Source organism: Sorex araneus, chromosome 9 (assembly GCF_027595985.1).
Source record: "Sorex araneus isolate mSorAra2 chromosome 9, mSorAra2.pri, whole genome shotgun sequence".
Taxonomy (NCBI): Eukaryota; Metazoa; Chordata; class Mammalia; order Eulipotyphla; family Soricidae; genus Sorex; species Sorex araneus.
The window spans coordinates 37,927,493-37,953,413 of record NC_073310.1 but is presented as its reverse complement, the minus strand read 5'-3'; the positions used below and the strand labels follow the sequence as shown (position 1 = coordinate 37,953,413).

The window sequence follows — 25,921 nt, the reverse complement described above, 5'->3', positions numbered from 1 at the left end:
AGCATTCATATAGCACTCATAATTTAAGTTAAGAAAGTGGATATTCTTGTATAGTTTTTGTATTTTATTCTAGATATTTATTGTCTACTTCTAAAATTTAAGGAGAGAATGATGGCTCACTTGTCAACAAATAGTATAATAAAGGAGAAATGAGATAAACTCATAAGTCCTTTGAGATGCACTCTTAAATTGGATACTTTTAGTATATGTAGACCTAGTGTAATAATGATTACATTTGAAAACATTACTTTTCTATTTTTTTCTATTCAAGCTCTGTAAGAGTCTCACACCTTTATCACAGCACTTGACACAGTCAGACTTGACAATATTGGGGGGGTTACTTGTCAGAATAAATCAGTGAATACATAAATGAAATCCCTCAGGAAAGTTGGGTTAAAATTAAGTTAGTGAAACTGGAAAATTAAAAACTGCTAAGGATTCTTCGGGCTAGGGAGATAGTACAGGAAGAAAGGTGCTTGACTTATAAGCACAGCTGACCCTGAATCCAGTTCCCAGCACTGCTAAAAGTAGATCTCTGAGTGTGGAGCCAAGAGTAAGCCCTAAACACAACCAGGTGTGGATACCATTAAAAAAAAAAAAAAGACTGTTTAGTATAAGGAAAATAGACACTAATTACCCACATCATTTATTTAGGAGTGAGGGAATAAAGAAAATATTTTTGGAGTATCGCTGAATATATTTGTGAAATATAATTTTTGAGCCTTTGTACAGTGACTGGTAGATTATCATGGAATATTTAAATTATCCCTAATTTAGAGGGAAATGTGAAGTGGGGTGTGTGTGTGTGTGTGTGTGTGTGTGTGTGTGTGTGTGTGTGTGTGTGTGTGTGTGTGATTATAGAATATTCTTAGAGGAAGTTTTGTTTGTTTGTTTGTTTGTTTTTTAAATAAGGAATTACTCCTGGAGGTGCTCAGGGGACCATGTGGGATGCTGGGCATCGAACCTAGGTTGGCCGCATGCAAGGCAAACACCCTCCCTGCTGTGCTATCGCTCCAGCCCCTAGAGGAAGTTTTTATTCTAAACCTAAAATGATTTTGAAGTTAAGTAATTAATGATTGTTGAAAAAATTCCCATAAAAGTAGATTCTTAGACTTCTTAGTTTCTGTAGTATATAAGCTGCATTTTTCTTCTGCTTTGGTATGTCTCATGAGATTTTCGGTTTGGGGATTATGCTGTGGGTTTTTAAAAATTCACTCTTCTAAATTTATTTTTAAATTCTTTTTTATTTGTTTTGTTTGTTTTTGAGTCACACCTGGCAATGCTCAGGGGTTACTCCTAGCTCTGTGCTCAGGAATTAACTTCTGGTGCTGCTTTGAGGACCATATAGAATGCTGGGAATTGAACCTGGGTTGGCCATGTGTGAGGCAAATGCGCTACCTGTTGTTATCTGGCCCCTATTCTTAAATTCTTAACTTAACCATTTCTGGAAGGAGATAGGTGATTAGTATATCCTATGATAATATGTTTAATTTTAATTTTGCTTCAGCTTAATCATGCCATTTATTTTGTTCAGGAATTTTCCTACGTGTAGAATACTCATGGTATAGAAATAATTTTAAAATAGTACTTAGGTTTTGAAATAAGATTGAAATAGAGGCGATACCACAACAGATACCAAAGAAACTCAGATTATCATCAGGGATTATTATCTCTATGCTAAAAAATTGTAACTCTCCAAAACTGAACCAAGAAGAAACAGAGCACCTGAACAAACCAGCTACATCAAGGAAATTGAAATGAGGATCAGAAATCTCCCCCAACTCAAAAGCCTAGGCCCAAATGGGTTGACTAGAGAGTTCGTCCAGACTTTAAAGAAGACCTGCATCCAGTTATTTTCAGCTCTTCCAGAAAGTCAAAGAAACAGAAACTTTTCAAAGAGTGTCTATGAGGCAATCATCAAAAAGTTCATACACTATGCCCAGGTGTAATTTATCCCAGGGATGCAAGGATGGTTTGATACATGCAAGTCAGTCAACATAACACACCAGAAGAGTACCAGGAAAATAAAAATCATGCCATCATACCATGTAGACATGGGTAAAGCATTTGACAGGATCCAGCTCTCGTTTGTGGTTATAATGTTTAATAAAATGGGAATAGTAGGAACTTTCCTCAATATATTGAAGCCATTTACCATTAAGCCACAGTTATCATCTTACTTAATAGAGAAAACTGAATCCTTCTCACTAAGATCAAGCATATGACAAGGTTTCCCACTCTCACAACGATTATTCAATATTGTTTTGGAAGTCCTGGCCATAGCAATTAGGCAAGAAAGAGATATTAAGGCATCCAAATTAGAAAAAAAGTCACACTATTACTATTAGCAAACAACATGATATAGACTTAGAAATCCATAAATACATTACAATAAAATACATATAAGTATACATATGTATAAATATATATAAAGACCTCCTAGAAACAGTAAGCTTCTACAATAATGTGGCAGGCTATAGAATCTACATGTAGAAATCTAGTTTCCCTGTGTGAAAAAAACAAAAGAGAGAGATAATCCCATTAACAAATGTGCCTCAAAAAGTCAGGTACTTGGGAATCAGCATAACAGAAGAGGTTAAAGATTTATATAAAAAAAACTATATTCAGGGCCGGAACAATAGCACAGCGGGTAGGGCGTTTGCCTTGCACGTGGCCGACCCGGGTTCGATCCCCGGCATCCCATATGGTCCCCCAAGCACTGCCAGGAGTAATTCCTGAGTGCATAGCCAGGAGTAACCCCTGAGCATCGCTGGGTGTGACCCAAAAAGCGGAAAAAAAAAGAAAACTATATTCCACTGCTGAAAAAGAAGATGTAAGGAATGTAGGAGAAACATGTCTCCTGTTCATGGATCAGAAAGAATAACATTATCAAAATACCAGTCCTACAAAAAGCTATACACAGATTCAATGCAGTTCCTATTATAATATCCATGACATTTTTTAAAGAGATGGGCCAATACTGGTGAAATTTATATGGTAGTAATTTTAGAGTAATAAACCTCCCTGCATAGCCAAAACAATCCTGGGGAGAAAAGAAAATGAGAGTCTTTTTTAAAACCCCCATTAAATTATATATAAAGCAATAATAATAAAAGACAGTGTGGTACTGGAATGAGGACATAACTCTCTTACCAATTGAATAGAATTGAGACCCCATAGGTAGTTCCTCAAATATATGGACATTTGCTTTTTGGTAGAGAAGCTAGGAATGTGAAGTGAAGCAAGAAAAGTCTTTCAGTAAATGGGCCTGGTAAAACTAGTAACATGTAAAAAATGTTATGTTTTACTTGTAATTTTATGGTCATTATATTTTTATTTTCTCTAACATATTTTTCAAAAAAATCTTTTTACAAGAGTTGTGTTTTTAAATTTTCAAATACATGGACATTTGCATGTATTTGCTATGTATAGTTCAGTTTTTCTCTGATTAAAAATATACTGTCTAGTTTAAATCCTTTTAAAATTAGTTGAACTGTATTTTGTTCCCAATTGTATTTTGATCCCAAATATCTACCATTTAGCTCTCTGTTCTAACATCAAACAAAATGTGGTTTAGGTGTTCTATACCTTTTCCAATTTTATGTCCATTCTTTTAAAATCAAATATCAATAGTTCACAATTGAAATATTCAAACACAATATAATAATTTATCTATTTCCTTTTATTTTCTCACAGTCCATAGTTAGGTCATACTTCCTTTTAAATCACATAAATCTGATAATTTCTGTCTCAAATTCATTATTGCTTAGAGCTTTTACATGTATTGTGATTATTCATATGGTTTGTTAATGTTCCTGTTTTTTAGCTGTTCTTGTTGTTTAAAAACCTTTTTGTACTGACTGCTTAGAAGCAATTATCATGCTTAATGAATTGAGTCAGAAGTAGCACGACAAATACTGAAAAGTCACTCTCATATGTGGAAGATTCAGGAAACAAAGCAAGGGATAAGTAATAGCCAATGGACATAGACTTTAATGTATTGCCAACAGAACTGAACATAATTATGCTGCCAAAGGAGGAGGGAACAGGGGCAGAAGGGACCTAGGGACAGTGGTTGAAGTTATATTGGCACTCTGACAATGGGTGTGGTTTAATAGTATTGTGTGTATAAAGCAATGATATTATTGTTAAACCCTGATACCCCAATTAAAATTTGACTAGGAAATGTATTTTATGATGCAAGTGAACAAACTGTTATAATATGAGAACTAATGAGTCACTGTAAATTTAGTTTTGTCTTTTAGAAAGTAGTTTTTAAGTTGAGACTCGAGCATAAATTAGGGGAAGAGGAAAGTGAGGTAACTGCATGTGCAGTTTCTTAATGACAGAAACATTTTAAGAATGAGATTACAACATATGACTATAGATGCTTTGATATTTTGAGAAAGTTTTGTATAATTAATTCTCAGTTCTAGATTCAGAGAAAACAACTGTAGTCCATATACTTTCTATTTTTAGGAGACATGAATAGAATTTTTTAATGGGATTATATTAACAAATATATATTTAAAAATTATAGATTTAATATAAAAATTATTTGTAATATTAAATCTATGATACTGTATAGATTGTATTGTATAATGTATATAGCGTGTATATTATATAATATATATCAAATTAACAAATTATTTGTCATATTAGCTATTTTCTTGTTGTTTAGGTTTTTTGGGTTGTATTCTTGGGTTTTTGTTTGTTTGTTCATCTGTTTTGTCTTTGGGGCCACACCCAGCAGGAATAAGCACTGAACTTATTCTTGGCTCAAGGATCACTCCTAGCAGTGTTTTGGAGACTATATGGCGTGACAGGGCTCAAGCCCAGGTTAGCTGGGTTAGCTGCATGCAGAAGCAAATGGCCCAAATAAAACATTCTAGAATTTGGGGTTTATTTGTTTTCAGTTGTTTGGCTTGTGGGCCACAGCCAGGACTTACTTGTGGAGATCACTCCTGGTGGGCTCGGGACCATATAGAGTGCTGGGTATTAAACCCAGTACAAGGCAATTGCCCTACCATTCACTGTGCTATTTCTCTGGCTAGCTGTTTTCTCCAGATAGGTATTTTTCTCTGAAAATTTTCAGTGGAGATTTTGAATCACAAATTTATTATTTATTCAAATCACTATTAAATAGTTTGTGATTCAAAGTTTTAAGATATCGTAAGCCTATGGAAATAAAAATTGCGCCTATTATATAAGGTTACTTTAAGGATTAAATTATATAATACATATAAGTTACTTATCAGTAGTCAAAATAATGCCAATTAATAAATGTGAATAATTTCATATATTTAATAATCTATAACATAGAGATAGCATTGTAACTTTTCTAATTGTTAATATCCTTTATGCTCAAAAGTGGAAATATTTATATTATAGTGTATTGAATATACTTCATAAATAGAACATGTATTTCATATAAAATTTTTATATTGAAATTTTTAACAATGTTCTGAGAACATTCAAACTTTCATCAGTATATTTTGTTCATCAAATTAAAAATTAACATTTCATGTGATAGATCATAACAGTTCATTAGTCTCCTTACTAGTCTCTTTAAAAGTAGGTCATAGTAGTCAGGGCTAGAGAGATCATACAGCAGACAAGGCACTTGCCTTGCATATGGCTGACACCAATTCAGTCCCAGACATTCAATCCCAAGGCCTCCAGGAGTGAACCCTGAGTGCAGAGCCAGGAGTAAGCCCTGAGTATAATGGATATATTCCAAAAATCAGAGAAAAGGGAAAAAAGGAATGATTTTAAATACAAAACAAATTTGAAAAGTAATTTAAAGTGTTTTTTAATCCTCTTGGAGGGTTGTTGTTTTAATCTTTCTGAAGATACTGTGGTTTACAATACTTTTAATGACAGTTTCATGGTTTCATGCATGCATTGTTCTAACACCACGCCCTCCATCAGGGTGCACATTTCTTTACATCAAGATCCAAATGCACTTCCCTTTTTTCAGTCCGCCCCCTGCCCCCCCTATCTCAGTCTGTTGATCTTCAATTCTGTTATCCTTTGGCTTCTTTGTTCCTTTACTCTGTCTCTTTACATTCTACATATGGGAGAGGTTATTCTGTATCTGACCCTTTCCTTCTGACTCACTTCACTCAGCATGATACCCTCTAGTTCCATCTATGTAGCAGCAAATTGCATGGTTTCTTTCCTTGTTTACAGAGGCATAATATTCCATTGAGTGTATATATCATAACTTCTTTCTTTATCCTTTTGTCTATAGCTGTCATTTAAACTGTTTCCATATCTTGGCTATTATACTAAGTGCTGCAATGAACATAGTGTTCATATATCCTTTTGAATTACTGTTTTTGTACTCTGGAGGTAGATGCTAAGAAGTGGTATCACTGGGTTGTATGGGAATTCTATTCTTTGTTGAGAAATCTTAAATGAGATTTTTTTTTTAATACTGTACCATACTAAGTGTTTTCACTGGATGACTGTTAGTTCCAGAAACTTTCCTTAACTGTCATCCCATTGTTCATCAATTTGCTCGAGCAGGCACCAGTAACATCTCCATTGTGAGACTTATTGTTACTGGTTTTGGCATATTGAATACGCTCCGGCTAGCTTGCCAGGCTCTGCCGTGCGGGCGGGATTAAAAATTGCCGATTTACATCTTACATTTTAGATATCAAGCACCAGGCTGCTGATAATCGAACAATAGAGTGATTACATTTTTAGACTTGTGAAAAGGCAGTAAGACGGGTAAAGAATTAGAGCTTGAGGTAGTTAATTGATCATTTGTAATTAAATAACCAACAGCTGTTTCAGAGTCTTGGAACTCTGATCCTAGCCTCCTTTCAGTTTCTTCAGTTTCCTATAGAATCTCAAGGGTTTAACTTGTATTCAAAGAAATTTTATTGAAGTAAATTACTAAAAGATGTCATTTGTTACATATTTAAAGCTAATTATAATACCATCGTCTCTGAAAGATACCTGAAAAACTAAATATAAATTTGGTAATTTGCTTTAATTGATTAATGTGAAAATGTATGGGGACTGTGAGCCCAGCTTGTGAAAAGGTAGACAATTTCTGAAACATGATTTTTATGAATTGCCTGTGAAATATAAGAATAATTTTAATCAACATAAAAGTGTTTAGGGGCCCATTTTATTCTATACTATTTTAGTTGTGTAGCATAGTAATTGTAAATATTGTTGTCCCCTGTAGCCCATGTGGTTAACTATAGTTACAGGCTTTAAGAGATAATTAGGTCATGAAATGGTGTTCTCTTGAATGGGTTTAATACCCTTATAAGAGAGACACCATGGAGTTCATTTGTCCAGTTACTTCCAAGACTTAAGGAGATAGCAAAAGTCAACTTTTTTTGAATCAGGAAGCATGTTCAGGTAGACCTTCGTTATACTAATGTTTTGATCTTGGTTTTTCCATTCCTCAGAACTGTCAGGCATAATATTATATTGTTTATAACTGCTTATAAATCAGTTTATATTTTATTCTAGCAGCATGACCAGACTAATTATTGATTACTTTCTATGTCGATTGGTCTAAATATGTTCTTTTTATCTTGGGTCTTTCTCTTTATAGACCCAAAGAATGTGTTAATCATGTGCAATTGATTGTTACACAGATTGCCTTGTCTTATTACTTAATTTGTTGTCCTTAGGATATCAGGATCTAAGCTCAATCAATATTACAATTACTGTAATCATTAAAAATAAGACTGTGTATGGAGCATAGTTTGTTATTCTCTAGTTAGCCAATCTTTAACACTATTACAAAGTAATGACTAAACATAATATGTACATTTTTAAGATAAGATAATTAAATTAAAATTTTTCAATAACACTGATAATGCTAAGAACATCTTTTAAGTTTGTATCTTTAGTTTTTTAGGAAGGTTGTTGCATTTATAATTAACTTTTTTAAAAATATGGGGACCTATTTCAAAAATAGGCATTCTGACTTTATAATAAAAAATAAACTTGTCTATTTAGTACATTCTGCTGATTGACAGTGTTACATTTTATACAGTAAGGTTAGATACCTGTACATGCATAAATGTATTCTTTGCTCAAAGGAACTTAAATTCCTAAAAATGTGCTCTTTACATGAGCAGCAAATGACTCGTACTCTTTGTTTTTGTTTTCACTGGGATTTTATAGTTTACATTGGTATTAATAATGGTTTCCTTAATATCTTGTTATTTATCGCTAATTACCATATAAAGAGATTATTCTGTACCTATCCCTTTCTTTCTGATTAAATTCATTCAGCATGATATCTTGTAGTTCTACTCGTGTTGCTTCATGTTGCATGATTCTGTTCTTTTGAACAAAACAAGGTCTGTTCAATTATTTACATGATTTTTTTGCTGCCATCAGAAATTAATCCTTCAAAATTTTAAGGCTTTCCTTAAAAATTGTTGAAAAGTATTTAATTTAGCTTTATTTGTTGCATATTCATATGTAGAGTCTATTAGTAGAGAATATATAATGTGTGCTATATTAGTGTGTCTATAATTAGACATGGTGGTGGGGAGGCATATTTGTAGAGTACTTGTATGGTTATATCTCTACACCTCAGTCAGGAAAACAAATCATTAGCATTATATTTGTGACAAATAATATTAAAATTGTTTAGAACCTTTGTGTAATTGTTTCAAATTATAAAATTAATATTTGGTAACATTCTTTGCAGGGACTATTGAAAAGAGAAAACATACTTTCAGTTCAATTAATAAATTTATTGACTGTCACTAGCTAGACAAAGTGTTATGTATGTCATATATGAAATGAACAGCTAGGGTTGTGGCTCATGGTAGAGCATGGGCACAACCTGTAGAGCATGATAGAGCGTGCCTCTTATGTGAATCAGTGGGTTTTTTCCAAACTCCAGAAAACAAAACAAAAACTATCATCATATGTCAGTTATGACTATTTCCATGTTGATATATTTTGCTTTGTGCTGGATACATGTTTTCTTTTTTTTTCTTAGTGCTTTTGGGGACTGGGGCGATAGCTTAGATGGTAGGGCGTTTGCCTTGCACATGGCCAACCCAGGTTCAATTTCCCCGTCCCTCTCAGAGAGCCTGGCAAGCTACGAAGAGTATCCCGCCCGCCCAGCAGAGCCTGGAAAGCTAGACATGTCGTATTCGATATGTCACAAACAGTAACAAGTCTCACAATGGAGATGTTACTGGTGCCTGCTTGAGCAAATCGATGAACAGCTCGACTACAGTGCAGTGCATTTGAACCACACTTGGCAATGCTCAGGGTTACTCCTGGCTAAGCACTCATGAATTACTCCTGACGGTGCTCCTGGAACCTTACGGGATGCCAAGAATGGAACCCAGGTCAGCCATGTGCAAGGCAAATGCCTTATCCATTGTATTATCACTATGGCCCCATATTTTCTATTTTTAAGTGGATTTATAATTTTGTAGGCAGAACACAACTTATTAAATTATTGCTCATTTTTAATATTTATATTTTTAAGATTATTTTTAGGCAGAATCTACATACAATAGGACATACCTTAATTATATAGTTATCTGGCTTTTGAAAGTCATCTGTAATCCTTATTGTAAAACAAATATTTCCATTATCTTCCACCGCTGTTTGTGGCACCCTGCTGTATTCACACTCAGCCAAGTCGAGGTGCTATGTTTTTTGACACTAAAGATTTTATTAACCTTTTCTCAAGTTTGGAAAGTGGATTATACTTGCCTTTTTATTAATAGTTACCTTAATATTGCATTATAAGAGTTATTAATACATTTTAGATAAAAATTTTTCAAGTATGTGTATTTTTCCCTCAGATCGTACTTTGCCTTTTCATTTCCTCAATATTTCTTGAGCAATATGACTTTCTAATTTTGAAATGTAATTTGTCGGGGCCGGAGCGATAGCACAGTGGGTAGGGCGTTTGCCTTGCACGCGGCTGACCCGGGTTCGATCCCCGGCATCCCATATGGTCCCCCAAGCACCGCCAGGGGTAATTCCTGAGTGCAAAGCCAGAAGTAACCCCTGAGCATTGCTGGGTGTGACCCAAAAAGCAAAAAAAAAAAAAAAAAAGAAATGTAATTTGTCAATTTTTATACTAAAAGATTGTGTCACTCTGGTTCATAAATATTTTCTCCTTAAGATTTTTAATAGTATATATCATAATTTAAGTCTGTCTATGATCTTAAAGTTATATTTTTGGATGCTGTAAGGATCGAGATTTTTCCCCCCATATTGATTCCCAGTTATTATAACTCTTTTATGAAAAAAGAATATTCTTTGCCCCATTGAATAATTTTTACACATTTATCAAAAACCAATTGGTTATAAGTTTAACCTTTGCTTGAACATAAGTATTGCTACAGAGGCAGTAATCACAAGAATAGTGCAGGATGCCACATTTCTTAAAAATCTTAACATGTCTTTCCATTCTCAAGAGGACAGAAAGTACTTTAGACTCTCTGTGAACCTGTATTTGTTCACCTGATTTTGTCAGTGATCCTTCCTTCTCCTGGGGGGAGGGGAGAAGCACATGTGTGCACTAGTGCATAGACTGAAAAGAAAGTCCTTTGAAAACCCTCATCTTTATGGTTCTTTGCTTTATGGATTATAATTACTCCTCCAATTTCTAACTCATTTTTTATGGGAGCCTCCCACAGTGGTGCTGGGAATGGGATGGGGTATGTGATGGTGAACACTCCCATCAGTGCCTGTCCTGGTGGTACTAGCTGGATGGTTAAGTGCTTAGTCATCAGCACAGTGCTGAGGGAGGTAATTGGGCCAGTAAAGTAAATTTGGTGTCTAGGATAAAACTCAGCAACTCCTCAGATAGAGAAAGGAACACCAAGTAAAGGATGTTGGCAGGACCCATTCGGGTTGGAAGAAGCGAATTGAAAGTAGACTATAGACTGAACATGAAGGCCACTCAGTACCTCTATTGCAAACTACAACACCCAAAAGGAGAGAGAACAAAAGGGAATGCCCTGCCACAGAGGCAGGATGGGGTGGTGGGGGATGGGGTGGGGGTGGGGAGAGGGATACCGGGATCATTGGTGGAGGTGAATGGGCACTGGTGGAGGGATGGGTAAACAATCACTGTATGAGTGAAATGCAAACACAAAAGTTCATAAGTTTGTATCTGTACATCACAGTGATTCTCTAATAAAATTTTTTAAAAAAAACTCAGCAATTCCTGTCAGTCCACCACTTGGAATTATTTCCCTAGTCCCTAAACTCTGTATTCTTTTTTTAAATGTAGAACTGATTATTTAAATACCAGTTGTTTTAAACATTGATGTGAATGCTAAAATACTGTAACTAAAATGTCAATTCCAAAGAATTTTAGCAAAGAAAAGACCTTATCATAAATTAGTATTGAGATTAAGAATGTATCACTTGTATCACTTGTCATCCCGTTTATTTTCGATTTGCTCGAGCAGGCGCCAGTAACATCTCCATTCATCCCCATCAATCACTAGTATAGCCCAATGGTATCTACTCGATCCAGGAACACGAAGAGCCTCAAACAGTTCATTCAGGGTTTTGAAGAAAAAGTCAAAATTAGGAATGTAATTATATAAAATTTGTAGTGATTACCACTTTTTAATATTTTACTTTTTATTGAGGTATCAATACATTAGTATGGAAAATTAAAGATTAAATTGTTACTTTATGCTTGCAGTGCTTCTGTACCAGTGCCCCAATGACGTGTCAGGATCTCTCCATCATTGTCCCTTGTCCCTTCCCCTACTTACATAATGTCCTCAGTCCCTACATCTTTTGATCATGTGTCTGAATTTGTTTCCATTGAGGTTGCCTTATATGAGCAAGATCACCCAGTATTTATCTTTTACTTTCTGACTCACTTCACTTAGCATGACACCATCCAATTCCATGCAAACTGCAACAATCTGCAAAATTTCATCTTTTCTCATAGCTAAGTAGTATTCCACTGTGTACCACAATTTCTTTACCCACTTATTTGTTGTCGATCTGTATTGTTTCCAGATCTTGGTTACTATAAGTAATGCTGCATTGTATGTTGTGTGTATATAACCTTTTGGATTAATGTTTTTTCTATTCTTGAATTAAATGCCCAGGAATAGAATATATGGAAGTTCTGTTCATAATTTTAAAAGATGTTTCCAGACTCTTCAAAGAGACTGATCCAGGCAGCTGTTTAATCAGCAATAAGTGAGAGTTCACTTTCATCACATCCCTGCCAGCACTTTGTGAACTTTGTGATAGAGACCATTCTTACTGGTGTGACGTGATACCTCATTGTTGCTTTGATTTGCATTTCCCTGATAATCAGTTATGATGCATGCTTTCCTATATGCCTCTTGGCTCTCTTTATGTCATCTTTGAGGAAGTTCTATCTTTTCTAATTTTTTGAAGATGGGATCATTTCATCTTTTGTAGTACACCTTAGAGACTTATGTATTTTGGGTGTCAGCCCTTTGATGTATGGTATGGAAATATGTGTTTTTTCTAGTTGGAGGGAAAGGCGATTGTAAATCTGCTAATCATAGTCAAAGCAAAATACTTTATGCAAAGCAGTGATATTGTATGCATCTTCCCTCTGGCTGTAGAATTAGTCTTTTTGTTTTTTGGCTTAACAATGTGGAAGTACTGTTCCATTGTCCTCTTATTTATATAGTCTGAGAAGACTGAGGGTATTCTCATATTTATTTCTCTGTATATAATTTTTCTATCAATATTTTAAGCAGTTTATTTAGCACTTTTTTAGCAATTTAAAATGTATTCTGACTTGTTACTTTCTCTGTGTTCATGCATATTTGTGACTTTTCACCTCCAAGTTCATTGGTATCTGTTTATCCTTTTTAATCTTAAATTTCCAAAAATTTAAGTAATATTTTGCAGGTGTCTTTTTTACCCTTTCATGAATTATTCTGCATGTGTTAGCCTCTTTGATACTGACCAACAGGTCGCCCAGCGTGTTGTTTTTTTCCAAATGGCATATCTTTGACTATTTGTATTTGACTATATGTTCTTTGAAAAGCATTTTTTTCCTTATAGGAGGGATCTGTTGTTAATTCCAGTTAATGAACTTTTAAATACTTAAGTAAAAAATTTATTTTAGATACTGTATGTTTCATCTCTAGAAGTATCATTGATTTCTATTTCCTTTCTATCTATTCTATGTTCTGTAGGCTTTTGGGGGCGGAGGGCAGGGTATCTAGTTTTGTGTTTGTTTATTTGTGGGATTCTGATTTGGGAAGGGGGATTTCCTTTTGTTGTTGTTGTTTTGGTCACATCTGACAGTGCTCAGGGTGATCCTGGCTGTGCGCTCAGGAATTATTATGGTGGTGCTTGGGGCACCATATGTAGTGTTAGAGATCAAAGCCAGTTTGACCAAATGCTTTGCAAACCCCTAACCCGCTGTCTCTAGCTCATAAATTCACATAGCTTTAAAGCAATTGTTTATTCCACCACTCACCATTGTTATTTTTTTGTTTAGTTTAGTTTTGATTTTTGAGCTACACACAGTGGTGCTCAGGAGATAATAGTCCCAGCACATTGCTTGGGAGATCATGTGGTGCTGGGGATCAAACTCAAGGTTCTTGCATGCAAAGCATGAGTACTGTCCCTTTAAGCTTTCTTCCCAACCCCATCACTTATTCTTTTATTTATTTATTTATTTTTATTTTTTTCAAACACTGGTTTACAAAGTCATTCGTAATAGTTTTTTTTTTTTTTTTTTTTTTTTTGCTTTCAGAGTTCCAACAACAATCCCACCACAAGTGACTTTCCCTCCCATTTTCTCAGGCACCTCTCCCCAAGCCTGCCCCCTTAGCAGGTGCATAATTATTTATTTTATATTGCTTGTTGTAATTAAATGACTAATGGAATTATCAAAAATACTTCAGTAAAGGAAAATTTGTGAAAATTATTCTTTGACCCTGGGATTTTTAAGTCTTTGATATTAACTAAACTGTTTGTTGCCAACTGAGCCTTCTGTGTTACTGTTTTTGTTTGAGTTTAATAGACCTTCTGTTACTTTCCCATCTACTTTGGTGTGCTTCTACTGTAAAGTCAGTATTGTGGAATTCGGAGGTGTCACACAGCTGCATATGTGACTGCTGGATCCAGAATTTCAGAAACTCTAGAACTGGCCCATCAGTTAACATGGTGGCAGTTGTGGAAGTGGGCGTGGCTTCCAGGCTACCTGAAGTATTTGGGTGAGGGAGGATGCCAGCACCCCACTCCGAGAAGACCCCAGAGTTCATAGCCTGAAAACCATGTGCACCTGGAATTGTTTTTGCAGTTTGGTGTCTGCAGAGATTATTCATGATGAAGTGGGCTGTTGGTATAGCAGCAGCTATGGATTGTGGGTGTGGTTGCTGGGGCTTTAGCAGGAATGAAACTCAGCCTACCCCACTCTTGAGTATGTCCCAGAATTTTCAGCCAGGTGATCCATTAATTGTAGTGGCTTCCATCATGTATTGTCTACTGACTGATTTTTCTCTTGGGTTTCAGTCCTTTTCATATTTAGTAATTTTTATGTATTAATAATTTAAATTTTATGTGTCTGGATTTTGTTATCTCACATCGAGTATTGTAGCTCATTCTGGAAGGGAATTTACTTCAAATATAATTTATAATTATGGTCTTGTTTGATAGCACAGTGGTAGGGCTATCAAATTTCATGCAGCAGACCCGTGTTCAATTCCTCCGCCCCTCTCGAGAGCCTATGCGGCAGAGCCTGGCAAGCTATCCGTGGCGTATTGGATATGCCAAAGACAGTAACAATAAGTCTCACAATGAGAGACGTTATTGGTGCCCGCTCGAACAACTCGATGAGCAACGGGATGACAGTGACAGTGACAATATATGTTCAGTTCTTACTCTTTTTGAAATATCTTTTGAATGCCTCTAATATTGACACTACTCTGGAAAAAAAAAGGAATATCAACCCTTCTGTGACCCCCCCCAGGAATTATTTGGCATAAATTTCCACATTCCTTCTATGCATGTTTTCATGGAGCTTAACTTTAACATACCTTAATGTTCAGTACAACGCTGAGCTATGAAGTGTGTATAGTTTCTTCCTCACTACTATTCTGGTTTGGAAGTGCAACATACCTCAGTATCCTCATTCTATGGTGTTTGTGTGTGGGTGTAGGTATCTGTCTCCAAAGTGCGATCTCTGGGTTACATATGGGGTTTTCTTGTCTATACAGTGGTCCAAGGAGCACTTCAGCTGTTCCTGCTTTTACTGAGGTGATAGACCAGGCTTCCCATTACTTAGTATCTATATAAAGAGTTACGCGTTTTTGCATTTCTCCTGGGAGTGCTCAGTGGGAGTCTGCATTGCCAAGGAGCAAACCTAAGATGCCATGATATACAAAGTTGTTCATAATGGAGTTGTTTCAAGCATAAAATGTTTCAACATCAATCCCACCACCAGTGTGACCTTCCCTCCACCAGTGTCTCCAGTTTCCTTCTCACCTCCCAGCCTTCCCTTTGGGCAGGCACATTCCCCATGGCAGGCACGTAACAAATTTATTTCATATTTCTTGTACCAACAAAGCTTAAAGGAATGACAAAATTATCAGATAATAAATCAGTAAAGTCTAATTTGTTATTATTGCTATATGATTTAAATCTGGGCTGGAGCAATAGCACAGCGGTTGGGCTTTCACCTTTCACGCGGCTGACCCGAGTTCGATTCCTCCGCCCCTCTCGGAGAGCCCGCATGGCAGAGCCTGGCAAGCTACCCATGGCATATTGGATATGCCAAAAACAGTAACAATAAGTCTCTCAATGAGAGACGTTACTGGTGCCCGCTCGAACAAATCGACGAGCAACGGGAATGACAGTGACTGACAGTGACTGATTTAAATCTATGCAAATAAATTAAAATCATTAATATAATAAAGCCAGTAACTTTTAACTGTAATATTTATTACATTTATAATCATTTTGTGGTGCTATATTAAAGTTTTAATTTTTTAATGTTAAATGAAATCCTAATTTTATGTTTTAACATGATCAGAGATTTTTATATTTTTATGATTTTATATATGCTACTGCAGAAAATATCTTTGAGTAGCATTTCCTTTAAAAATGTTCCATATTCCTTTTTAAAAGGAAATCCCTGAGAGAGCAACTATTTTACTTTACAATATATCTTGGAATCAGCTACCACTGTATTTGTTTATATATCAGCTGTCTTTATTTAAACAAGATACTTACCTAACTACATTTTGACTGACTTCATTGATAGTGCTTGACATATTAAAGTGCTTTATTTGTTTTAATCTCTACTGCATTGATTATTATAAAGAAGCATGTTTTCAAATGCTGTTTTAATTTGTAAATCTCATTTTAATTTTCTTTATTCTTTTCCTTCTATGTTTTTTATTTTATTTTATATATTTTTATTTTTTACCATTTGTAAAGCTCATATTTTAATTTTCTATCTTTCCCCCCCTTTGTGCTTTATGATTACTTAACATATTTTTACTTTATTACAACATATGAACCTTGTCATATTCATTCAACTTCAAATATTTTTGATCTTTTGTATTTTACTTTTATGCATTCTTACCATATTTTGCATTAATATGCATTTTATATTTTTCATTTATTATTTGTTTTCTGCTTAGAAAATCCTTCTTCCTAATATGACTATTAATTCGATTCATATTTTGTAGGGTTTGGTTTGGGTTTTTTAATTTTTGATTTTTCTTTTTTTTTTTTGCTTTTTGGGTCACACCCAGCGATGCTCAGGGGTTACTCCTGGTTCTGCACTCAGGAATTACTCCTGGCAGTGCTTGGGGGACCATATGGGATGCCGGGGATCGAACCCGGGTCGGCCCGCGTGCAAGGCAAACGCCCTACCCGCTGTGCTATCGCTCCGGCCCCTAATTTTTGATTTTTCTTTCTGAAGAGATAGTACAGAGGTTAAGTTGCTTGTTTTGACTGGGGCCAATCCCAGTTCTATTTTTGACACCTCATAGAGCACCACCAGGAGGAGTGGAGCAAAACAGTCAGGTCTGGTCACAGCCAGCTGTGTCCCAGACCTCCTCCCCAAAATCTCATATTTTATGTTTAATTATTATATCCAGCATTTATTTGGTTATGTAAAGCTAAAGTGAAATTTTACTTACTCCAAGGGTAGAAACTGTTGAGTCAACATTTATTAATAATTTCCCCATCATCATATTGTCATCATCAACTTTATACTATCTGTTAAATTCTTACTCTCTTGTCTGGCAGCTTCATTTTACTGATCATTTCATTCATTTCATTCATTTATCATTACAAATTGGTTAAATTATTACAGTGTCACTCGGACTCTTTCTGAATCTTTCCGAAGTTTTCTTGAAAGCATTGCCTTATATGTTGCAGCAAAAATCTTTGGTTTCAGTATTATCTTGCTCATCTTACTAAGTTTTATTGAAGGAAGCACATATCCTTTTTTTTTCTTCATATTTCAATTCTGCCCACATACTCCTATTCCTGAAAGGCATCAAATAGCCTAATTCTGATAAACATTATTTATTTTCCAAAAATCTTTGTTTTTTTCATTTTTACTATATTACTCCTTTTGTACTTAGAATTACGTCCTTTTACAAATGACTTCTGTGTTTATCTTTATAACCTTGGTTCTTAGTTAAAAGTCATTTTCAAATATTTAAATGTTAGCAGGTCAAAATATAATCCATTGCTATTCCCTCACTTTTCTTCTTTGCTTTTGTCAAAAACCTCTACTCAGCTTTCCATAGGGAAATTTCAACATTGTCTCTCTTTTTTCTGGAATACATAAATTCTTGAAAAGTCTGTTACTAGTAACTGTTCTCTTTGAGATCCTTCAGAGACTCTTATCCAGATCGTTTGTAGTGTCTAATATTATTACCAAGCAAGCATAATATTATTACCAACTTATTAAAATTTTCTGTTTCATAGCTATTCTGTTTTTGAAAACATTTATGTATCTGGTTGCTGTGATCAGATAATGATACCCAGATGGACGGTGCCATTTCTTCTCATTGTGTTTGTCATTTTCACAATGACTGTATTATATAGGTTACTCAATAGCTTTTCGATTGTACTTTGACTACCTGATTGTAGTATCTAAGCTTTTTGTTTGTTTATGTGGTTTTATTTTTGTTTGTGGGCCACACCCTGCAGTGTTCAGGGTGTACTCCTGGCTCTACACTCAGGAATTACTCCTGATGGTGTTTGGGAGACCATATGCAATGGCGGGGATCAAACCTAGGCAGCCGCGTGCAAGACAAGTGCCCTACCCACTGTACTATCTCTCTAGGCCCCAATCTCAGAGCTTTTAAATTGCTGCCGGTAGTTTTTTTTTTAATTATACTAGTTTTTTTTAATTATACTAGTTTTTAACTCCCAGTAGCTAGGTGGTCACACCCAGGGACTGCCCCCAGCACCATATAGTCCTGTCAACGGCCAGCATCCAGAGACTTAAAAGCAAGTTCCAGGAAGCTGTGCAGCCGCACGATATCTTATAGCCTACTTCTCCCTCTGGGAGAAACTGGCAAACTGCCAGGAGTTTCCTGCCCACATGGGAGAGCCTCGCAAACTCCCCATGGTGTATCAATATGCCAAAACCAGTAACAAGCTGGGTCTCATTCCCCTAATCCTGAAAGAGCCTCCAATGAGGCACTGTTGGGAAGGATGAGTACAGAGAGGCTTCAAAAATCTCAGGACTAGGACGAATAGAGATGTTACTGAGACCGCTCAAGAAATTCGATGATCAACGGGATCATGATGATGATGATGGTGGTGGTTATGAATTAAGTTCCAGAAGGTAGCAGTGATAGACATCAGAGAACAGAAGATTGAGAAATAAATAGAATCTTTTATGCATATCATTCTAGTTGGTATTTTTATAGAAATAGGCAGGGAGACAAATTAAAGAGTCTGGCAAGCTCCCCGTGGCATATTTGATATGCCAAAAATAGTAACAACAAGTCTCACAAGGGAGATGTTACTGGTGCCCACTCAAGCAAATCAATGAACAACGGGATGACAGTGCTATGACAGTGATCTAAATAAAGCTCTATAATCCTACTGGTATTATATTAGTTTAGGGGTGATACATATCTTTCAGGCAAAAAGATGAGATTTTTCTTTTAAGACAAATTTAGAATATCAGTTTTCATTCTATGAGAAGACTTTAATAATATATATAGAGGTCACAGAGGTTAATGATACTATATGATAGAAATTATTAAATTACTTCATAAGTACTGGCATAGCATGATTTATGACAGACAGTGTTAATGTTGATGCATTTGGTATGCAAAGTTACTGCCATTCCACCACATCAAAGTATCCAAGTCCCTTTACCCTGTTCTAGTCAGCCCTGTCATACCCCAGTCTCCTTTCAAGCCCTGTAGTGTTACTAACCTTTGTTCTGTTGTCAGAGTCAAAGGTTTGTCTTAGTTATCTTTCGCTCATTCCCTTTTTAAAAATTTTATTAATTTTTAAGCACTGACTTACAATGTTTCTGATAGGGTTTTATGGGTATAACATTTCAATATCACACCCTCCACCAGAGTGCTCACTTCCCTTTCTCACCTCAGCCTACCCCCTTCTCTAGCTCAGATGTCTAGGCCAGCTCTCAGGTTCTGTTGCCTTTGGGCTTTGGTTATTTCCTTACTATGTCTCTGTATCCCACATGTATAGGATTTCATTCTGTAGCTAGCCTTCTCCTAATTTCACTTGTGATACTTACCATCTCCATGTGACAGCAAGTTGAAACTTAACTGTGAAACTTAACTCCTAAGTGGATCCTTAAGTATTCTGTGTTAAATTAGCATATAAACTTAATGTGTTTTTGAAGCTATAGAACACCTTAGCGAAGGTCATTTGGGGTCCCCTGATGGCCAGTGTCTTTTCCTCACTGGTCTTGTCCATCTATGTCTAACAATGTCTATGAGTTTATTGTCCCTAGAGGCAGATGCTCTCAATGGCCCAATGTTGAGAACAATGAACTGCTCCATGGTCTGCCTCTCCTTGCTGGTGCATGCTGCTCTTTATTCATCTTGGTTTTTTGTTGATTGTTGTTGTTGTTTTGTTTTTGGGTTTTTTTTTTTATTCTTGGGCCATGTGAATTGGATGAGAATTTCTCTTCCCCTGATTCACTGGCCACATACACCTTGATAAGAACTATTGATTTTGGACATAGGTGGTAATAGGTCAAAGAGAGGCTGCCATTCCTCCCTATGTGTGCATAGGGTCAAAGAGTAAGTTACATGACATATATTCCCTTTGAAAGTGTGTGGTGGTTTCGCCCACAGGTATTTTAGTTATGTCTTTCATGTAAGTGTGATTTGGGGGTGGGGGAGAGGAGGGAGTGAGAATGTTTGGGCTACAGCCAGTCATGGTCAGTGATTATTGCTGGCTATGAGCCTTGAAGTCACTCCTGTCAGTACTCAGAGGGACCATATGTACTGCCAGAGATTTAAACTGGGGTTGGTGGGATGCAGGACAAGTACCTTAATCCCTGTCCCTCTAGGTAAGATTCAAAATGACCAATTATATTAACTAGATCAACTGGTACCCTTTCTGCCCCTCTGATTTTACCGTAACAGTAGGAAAAGGCAATGTTTCCTATTTTATTGCTCAATGGTATTCAATTGTTCATATAAACAATAGGGTTTTTAATCCATTTATTAGCTATTGGACATCTGGGTTGTTTCCATTCTAGATTATTGCAAATAGTAGGGCAGTAAACATTGGTGTGCATATATCTTTTCAAATCGTCATTTTTCTATCCCTGTAGTAGATTCCAAGGAGTGGAATCGCTAGCTCATATTGTGATTCTGATTTTAATTTGATTATCTAGTTTGTCTGGGTTTCCACAGAGGCTGAACTAGACAACTGTCCCAACAACAGTGAATGAGGATTTATATATGCCATACTGCCCTGAACATTCCATAACTAATCTGTGCTAATTGTCATTTATTCCTTCCCACTTTGGGTTACATGTGAAGTTAGGTTATTTAGTTTAACCTGTTCTTTATTCCTAATGTGAGCCTGTATTACTGCAAACTTCCCTCTTAGAACTGCTTTGCTGTCTTCTGCAGATTCTAATAGCTTGTGTCTTCATTATTTGTTTCCTGGAATCTATTTTTTTCTTAGTCTCCCAATGTTTGAATTTTTCCTTTCATGGTTAATTCTTACCTTCATAGCATTGTGATCTGCAAAGAGACGATGTAATTTCTATACCTCTGTGGACATTCATGTCCCAGCATGTGGTTTATCCTTTACGACTGTTCCAAGTGCACGGAAAAAGAGTATGTATTTGGCTTTGGGGATGTGGGAAGTCCTTAACATCTCTGTTAGTCTCAAGTTTTCCAGTTTCTCATTTAGCAATGTTGTTCCCTTATTGATTTTCTGTCTGTCTGATCTGTTTGATGATGATAGTTGTTAAAGTCTCCTACTACTGTTATGCTACCCTTGGATTAAAAACCTTGCTGCTCCTCCATTTGGCGCATGTATGTTGTTAGGAGTTAGTCTTATTGATGTATGAATTTCTTCATCAGTACCGACTATTCATTCCTATCTTTTACTGACCTCTTTTGATTGAGTCCTATTTTGTTTGATATAATTTAGGTCCTCCCTGCTGTTTTCAAATTACCATTTTCTTGTATGATTAGTTTACAGTAATTTACTTTGACCTTTTTTGTTGTTAGAGTCTTTCTCTCTCTCTCTTTATCTATCTACCTATCTATCTATCTATCTATCTCTCTCTATATATCTATCTCGTAAGCAGCAGTGGGTGGGATATCATTCCCCATTCCATTTAGCCACTCTGTTCCTTTTGATCAGGCAGTTTTATACATTGACATTTAAAGGAAATACTGACATAAAGATGTTACTGGTGCCCGCTCGAACAAATCAATGAGCAGTGGGGTGACAGTGATTGACATAAATAAAGTTATTGCCATTTTTCTAAGACTTTTGAATATTTTTAAGACTGACATTGTTTCTTCTATTTTTACCTAAGTTCTCTGTTTGCAGTTTGTCAACCTTTGATGCAATGATCCAGTTCCATTGCTATTTTTTTCTACATATTGTTATTTTTTTCTACATGTTGTTATTTTTCCTCTATATTTTTACATATAGAGGAATGTACATATAGAGGAATAACTTTCACATTTATTTCTGGGTTATAGCTATGGTACAGTGGGTAGGTGCTTTCCTTGCACGTGGGCAACCTGGGTTCAATCCCTGGAAACCCATATGATCCCCCAACCCACCAGGAGTGATCCCTGAGTACAGAACCAGGAGTAAGCCCTGAGCACAGCCAAGTTTGGCCCAAAGACCAAAAAAAAAAGACAATTATTTCTTCTTACACATTTTTAGCTGTTTATTAGTTATTTATTTTTAAAATAATTTATTAAAATTATTTCTTCCAACAAAATTACTTAGTAAAACACAATTTTTTCTGAGAATATAAAAAATATATTAAAGGTCATTTCTCACTGTATAAAATCTGACTGTCTTCTTTCTACCCAGAGGTATATCAATCCAAAATCTAGAAATCCAATCTAGTCAATAACTTGGTTGTCAACAACACTAATATAAGCAAATTAGGGCATTTGCCTTGCACGCAGCTGACCCTGGTTTGATTCCTCCGTCCCTCTGGGAGAGCCCGGCAAGCTAGCAAAAGTATCCCGTCCATACGGCAGAGCCTGGCAAACTACCCGTGGCATATCGGATATGCCAAAAACAGTAACAAGTTTCACAATGGAGATATTACTGGTGCCCGCTTGAGCAAATCGATGAGCAACGGGATGACAGTGATACAGTGATTTTTACATATGAAGTTCTTAGCTTATTTCCCCTTGCAAATCTAAAACAAATAAGTCTCAGGTGCATTCTGAAAATTCCTTTTATTACTCTCTTTCTCCTATTTTGTATTTTTGTATTCTGAGTGACACTCCCTTCCCTTTTTCAGAAGACCACTTAATACTTCTTGCAGAGTTTATTTAGTGTCAGTGAGTGCCTTCAGCTATTGCTTATCTTAAAATGTTTTATCCCGTCTACAAATCTGAGTGATAACCTAAAGGAACAGAGAATTTCTGGTTGGAGATTCTGCTTTTCAAGTCTTTGGATATACCATTTCATTAGTTATTTTGACCCAGAAAAATTTTATAATGCTTTTTACTTGCTATCCGTGATTCTTTCTGCTCTCTGTCATCATTTGAAGGGTAATACATAAGATTGTTTGACTATAGTAGGAAATTAATGAATTCTTAAAAGTATCCCAAGGAACTTCTATATAAATTAAATTTATGGTATACTATATTTGTAAGTTCCAAGACACATTTAACATTTTGGTTATCTGGGGAGATAGTATAGGAGTTATGGCACTTGCCTTGCATTCAGCCAACCATGGTTTGATCCCTGTACTGCATATGGTCTGCGAGCATTGCCAGAGATCGTTCCTGAGCACAGATCTAGGAATAGCCGCTGAGGACTGCCCACATATATCATCCCACAGACCCCCCCAAAAGATAGTTTTCTGTAATCAATGTTTTTTTTCTATTTGAGGGTGTATCATAGTTTTAATTGCATGTTTTCATTGTTACAAGTTTTAATGCAAATGAGTATCATTTACATAAGACAAAATGTAACAATAGAAACATTAAAATTTAGAGACTATCAGCCAGATATTTTATTTCTATATTTTATTTAACTATAATGTTGATCTAGTTTTTGTTTGGCAACTTCTCTTTACTAAACAATGAGTTTATATATTTAAAGTTGGTTTTAGACAGTAGATCTGGGAAAGAAAGAAGGAATTTGTAGGTTCCTTTTTTATCTTAAATTATATTTGGTACATGAATAACAAAATTTATTTTCTTATAAATGTGTGGGAATACTAATAATTCTTCTGACGGTATTATGACTTTATGATTTTTGCAATCAAAGGTGCATTTCTTTAATCAGAGACATGCTGAATACATGTGTAGTATGCCTTGCACTGCTATCTTCATTGTTCTTGGCAGTGGTGGGGAGTATTTTTTTGAATTTGAAACAATGCAAATTAATGGAAATTTGCAATTCTTTTAATAGCTTGATTACACTTTGCTGTTTTCTGATTCTTTTCTAAGAAGATTTAAATTATTGAATTAGTAAAGAGAGGCCCATAGTCCACTCATTGTGCCTGAAACTGCACCTTCCTGTGTGGGAAGACTAAAGAGCCAGCCTCAATAAAGAGCTAGCTGCTTTGTAATTATGAGGGCACAATAGATATTTATAAAATGTTGAGTGTTATATCTTGTAGATTAGTGACTTTCAGCAGCTGCTCCACTGACATAAAATGTGAAAGCGTAATCTGGGTCAGGTAGATAATTCAAATGTGAAGCACGTGCCTCGCATGTGTGAGTCTTTAAGATCAATCTCCTGCACTCAATGCATGCTCCCACCTTTGCACCACCTGGCATATCTGATGATCCCAGCATACCTTTAGGTGTAGACTTGGTAGGCTCCAACATGAGACACCAGCACTGAACTATCACACCTAGCATTGCTGAGTAGCCCTAGGATTGGCTCGTCGGCTTCCAAATGCAGCCAGCAGTTATTTACAGCTAGTCTGGTACACAGTGCACAGAATAGTAAGTCTCACGTGTAAAAAGGTTGAAAGCACTGTTTCAGATGATTAGGAAATAAAGTAGCATGTAGTTTAAGTGACTATATGAGAATAGACTGGTGTCATAGTAACTAAGGAAAGTAGAATATATACTGAGAACTGTATGGAGAATGATGAGAGCTCCTCAGTCCAGTTTGAATATCGCTCAACACCGTAACTTTAAGCCATACAGTTTACCATAGAAAACAGATTCAGAGACTGAAAATATTTCTAGGGATGTAAAGATGACTCAGCAGGCATAAGTGTAACAAGTTCACATAAATCAGTTAGCAAATCAACAGTCTTTTCTTTGAAATTATAGAAATCAAGTCATACCTATTCTTGTGTTAATCAGTTTTAATAACATCTCAATATCTAATCCTTGAAAGACTGAAGCAAAAAGTATAGTGAGGGGGAAATGCAAACTGATGATGTGAAATTTTTTTTCCTCTAGTAGCTGAAGGTTAAATGGGTAGCAAGCAGAATGCCTTAAACAAGATTGGTATATTGATTAAAACGCTGATTTAACAGCTCCCTGTCTCCCTCTGGAAACCTGGAAAAGATAAGCCAGCTGCTGTCTAAGAGTGCTCATGTCCACTGAGAACACACTATCTATCATCACAATATGGTGATGAGAGGTGTTTTATGTTTGTGTTAATTTCCCCCACTAAATCAGTAATTATTACAATCCTGTCCCTGCTGTTTACCCTACAGCTGTTTTTCCATTTGTCGAGAGAGCGGGTGTTCTCTGAGGACCGCACACGTTTCTATGGTGCAGAAATTGTGTCTGCCTTGGACTATCTACATTCTGGAAAAATTGTGTATCGTGATCTCAAGGTAAAAAAAAATGTAATCAAAATTTGTTTTTGCATAGACTACAGGGACAAACACGAAGTAATTACAAAGTTAAACAGTTTGAAGAAAAGCAGATTTAGTTGAAAGAAAAAGAAATACTCTGAATGTATTCACTGCATTTGACAGGAAGTTTTTATTTACTGATAGGTTTGTATTTCATTTGTGTTCAGGATTTTCTTAAGCAAAAAAAAAAATGTTGTGTGACTGCTCTCACCAAATATAATAAACCAATATAATAGTTTGTTTCTGTATTAAAGTATATTGAATATATGGTTAAATGTCAATTAACTTGACAAGTAACATTTTAAAAATAGCTTTCATGATTAAATCCTCTCATCCTTATATACGGAGAATAAATTAAAATAAGACTATTTGTAATAAAATTTTGATTGTAGATACTTTTTGTTAGGTTTAAATATCTGAAGC

General features: G+C 35.7%; 1 protein-coding gene across 4 annotated transcripts in view; it reads left to right on the top strand.

Annotated features, from left to right (window-relative positions):
• Window positions 1-25,921, top strand: part of AKT3 (AKT serine/threonine kinase 3) — a 346,959-nt gene that overhangs the window by 262,594 nt on the left and 58,444 nt on the right. For all 4 annotated transcript variants that reach the window (XM_055147428.1, XM_055147432.1, XM_055147429.1 and 1 more), the window contains one exon: window positions 25,355-25,477. In XM_055147428.1, the coding sequence (XP_055003403.1) occupies window positions 25,355-25,477 (123 nt within the window). The remainder of the gene's footprint in view (window positions 1-25,354; window positions 25,478-25,921) is intronic.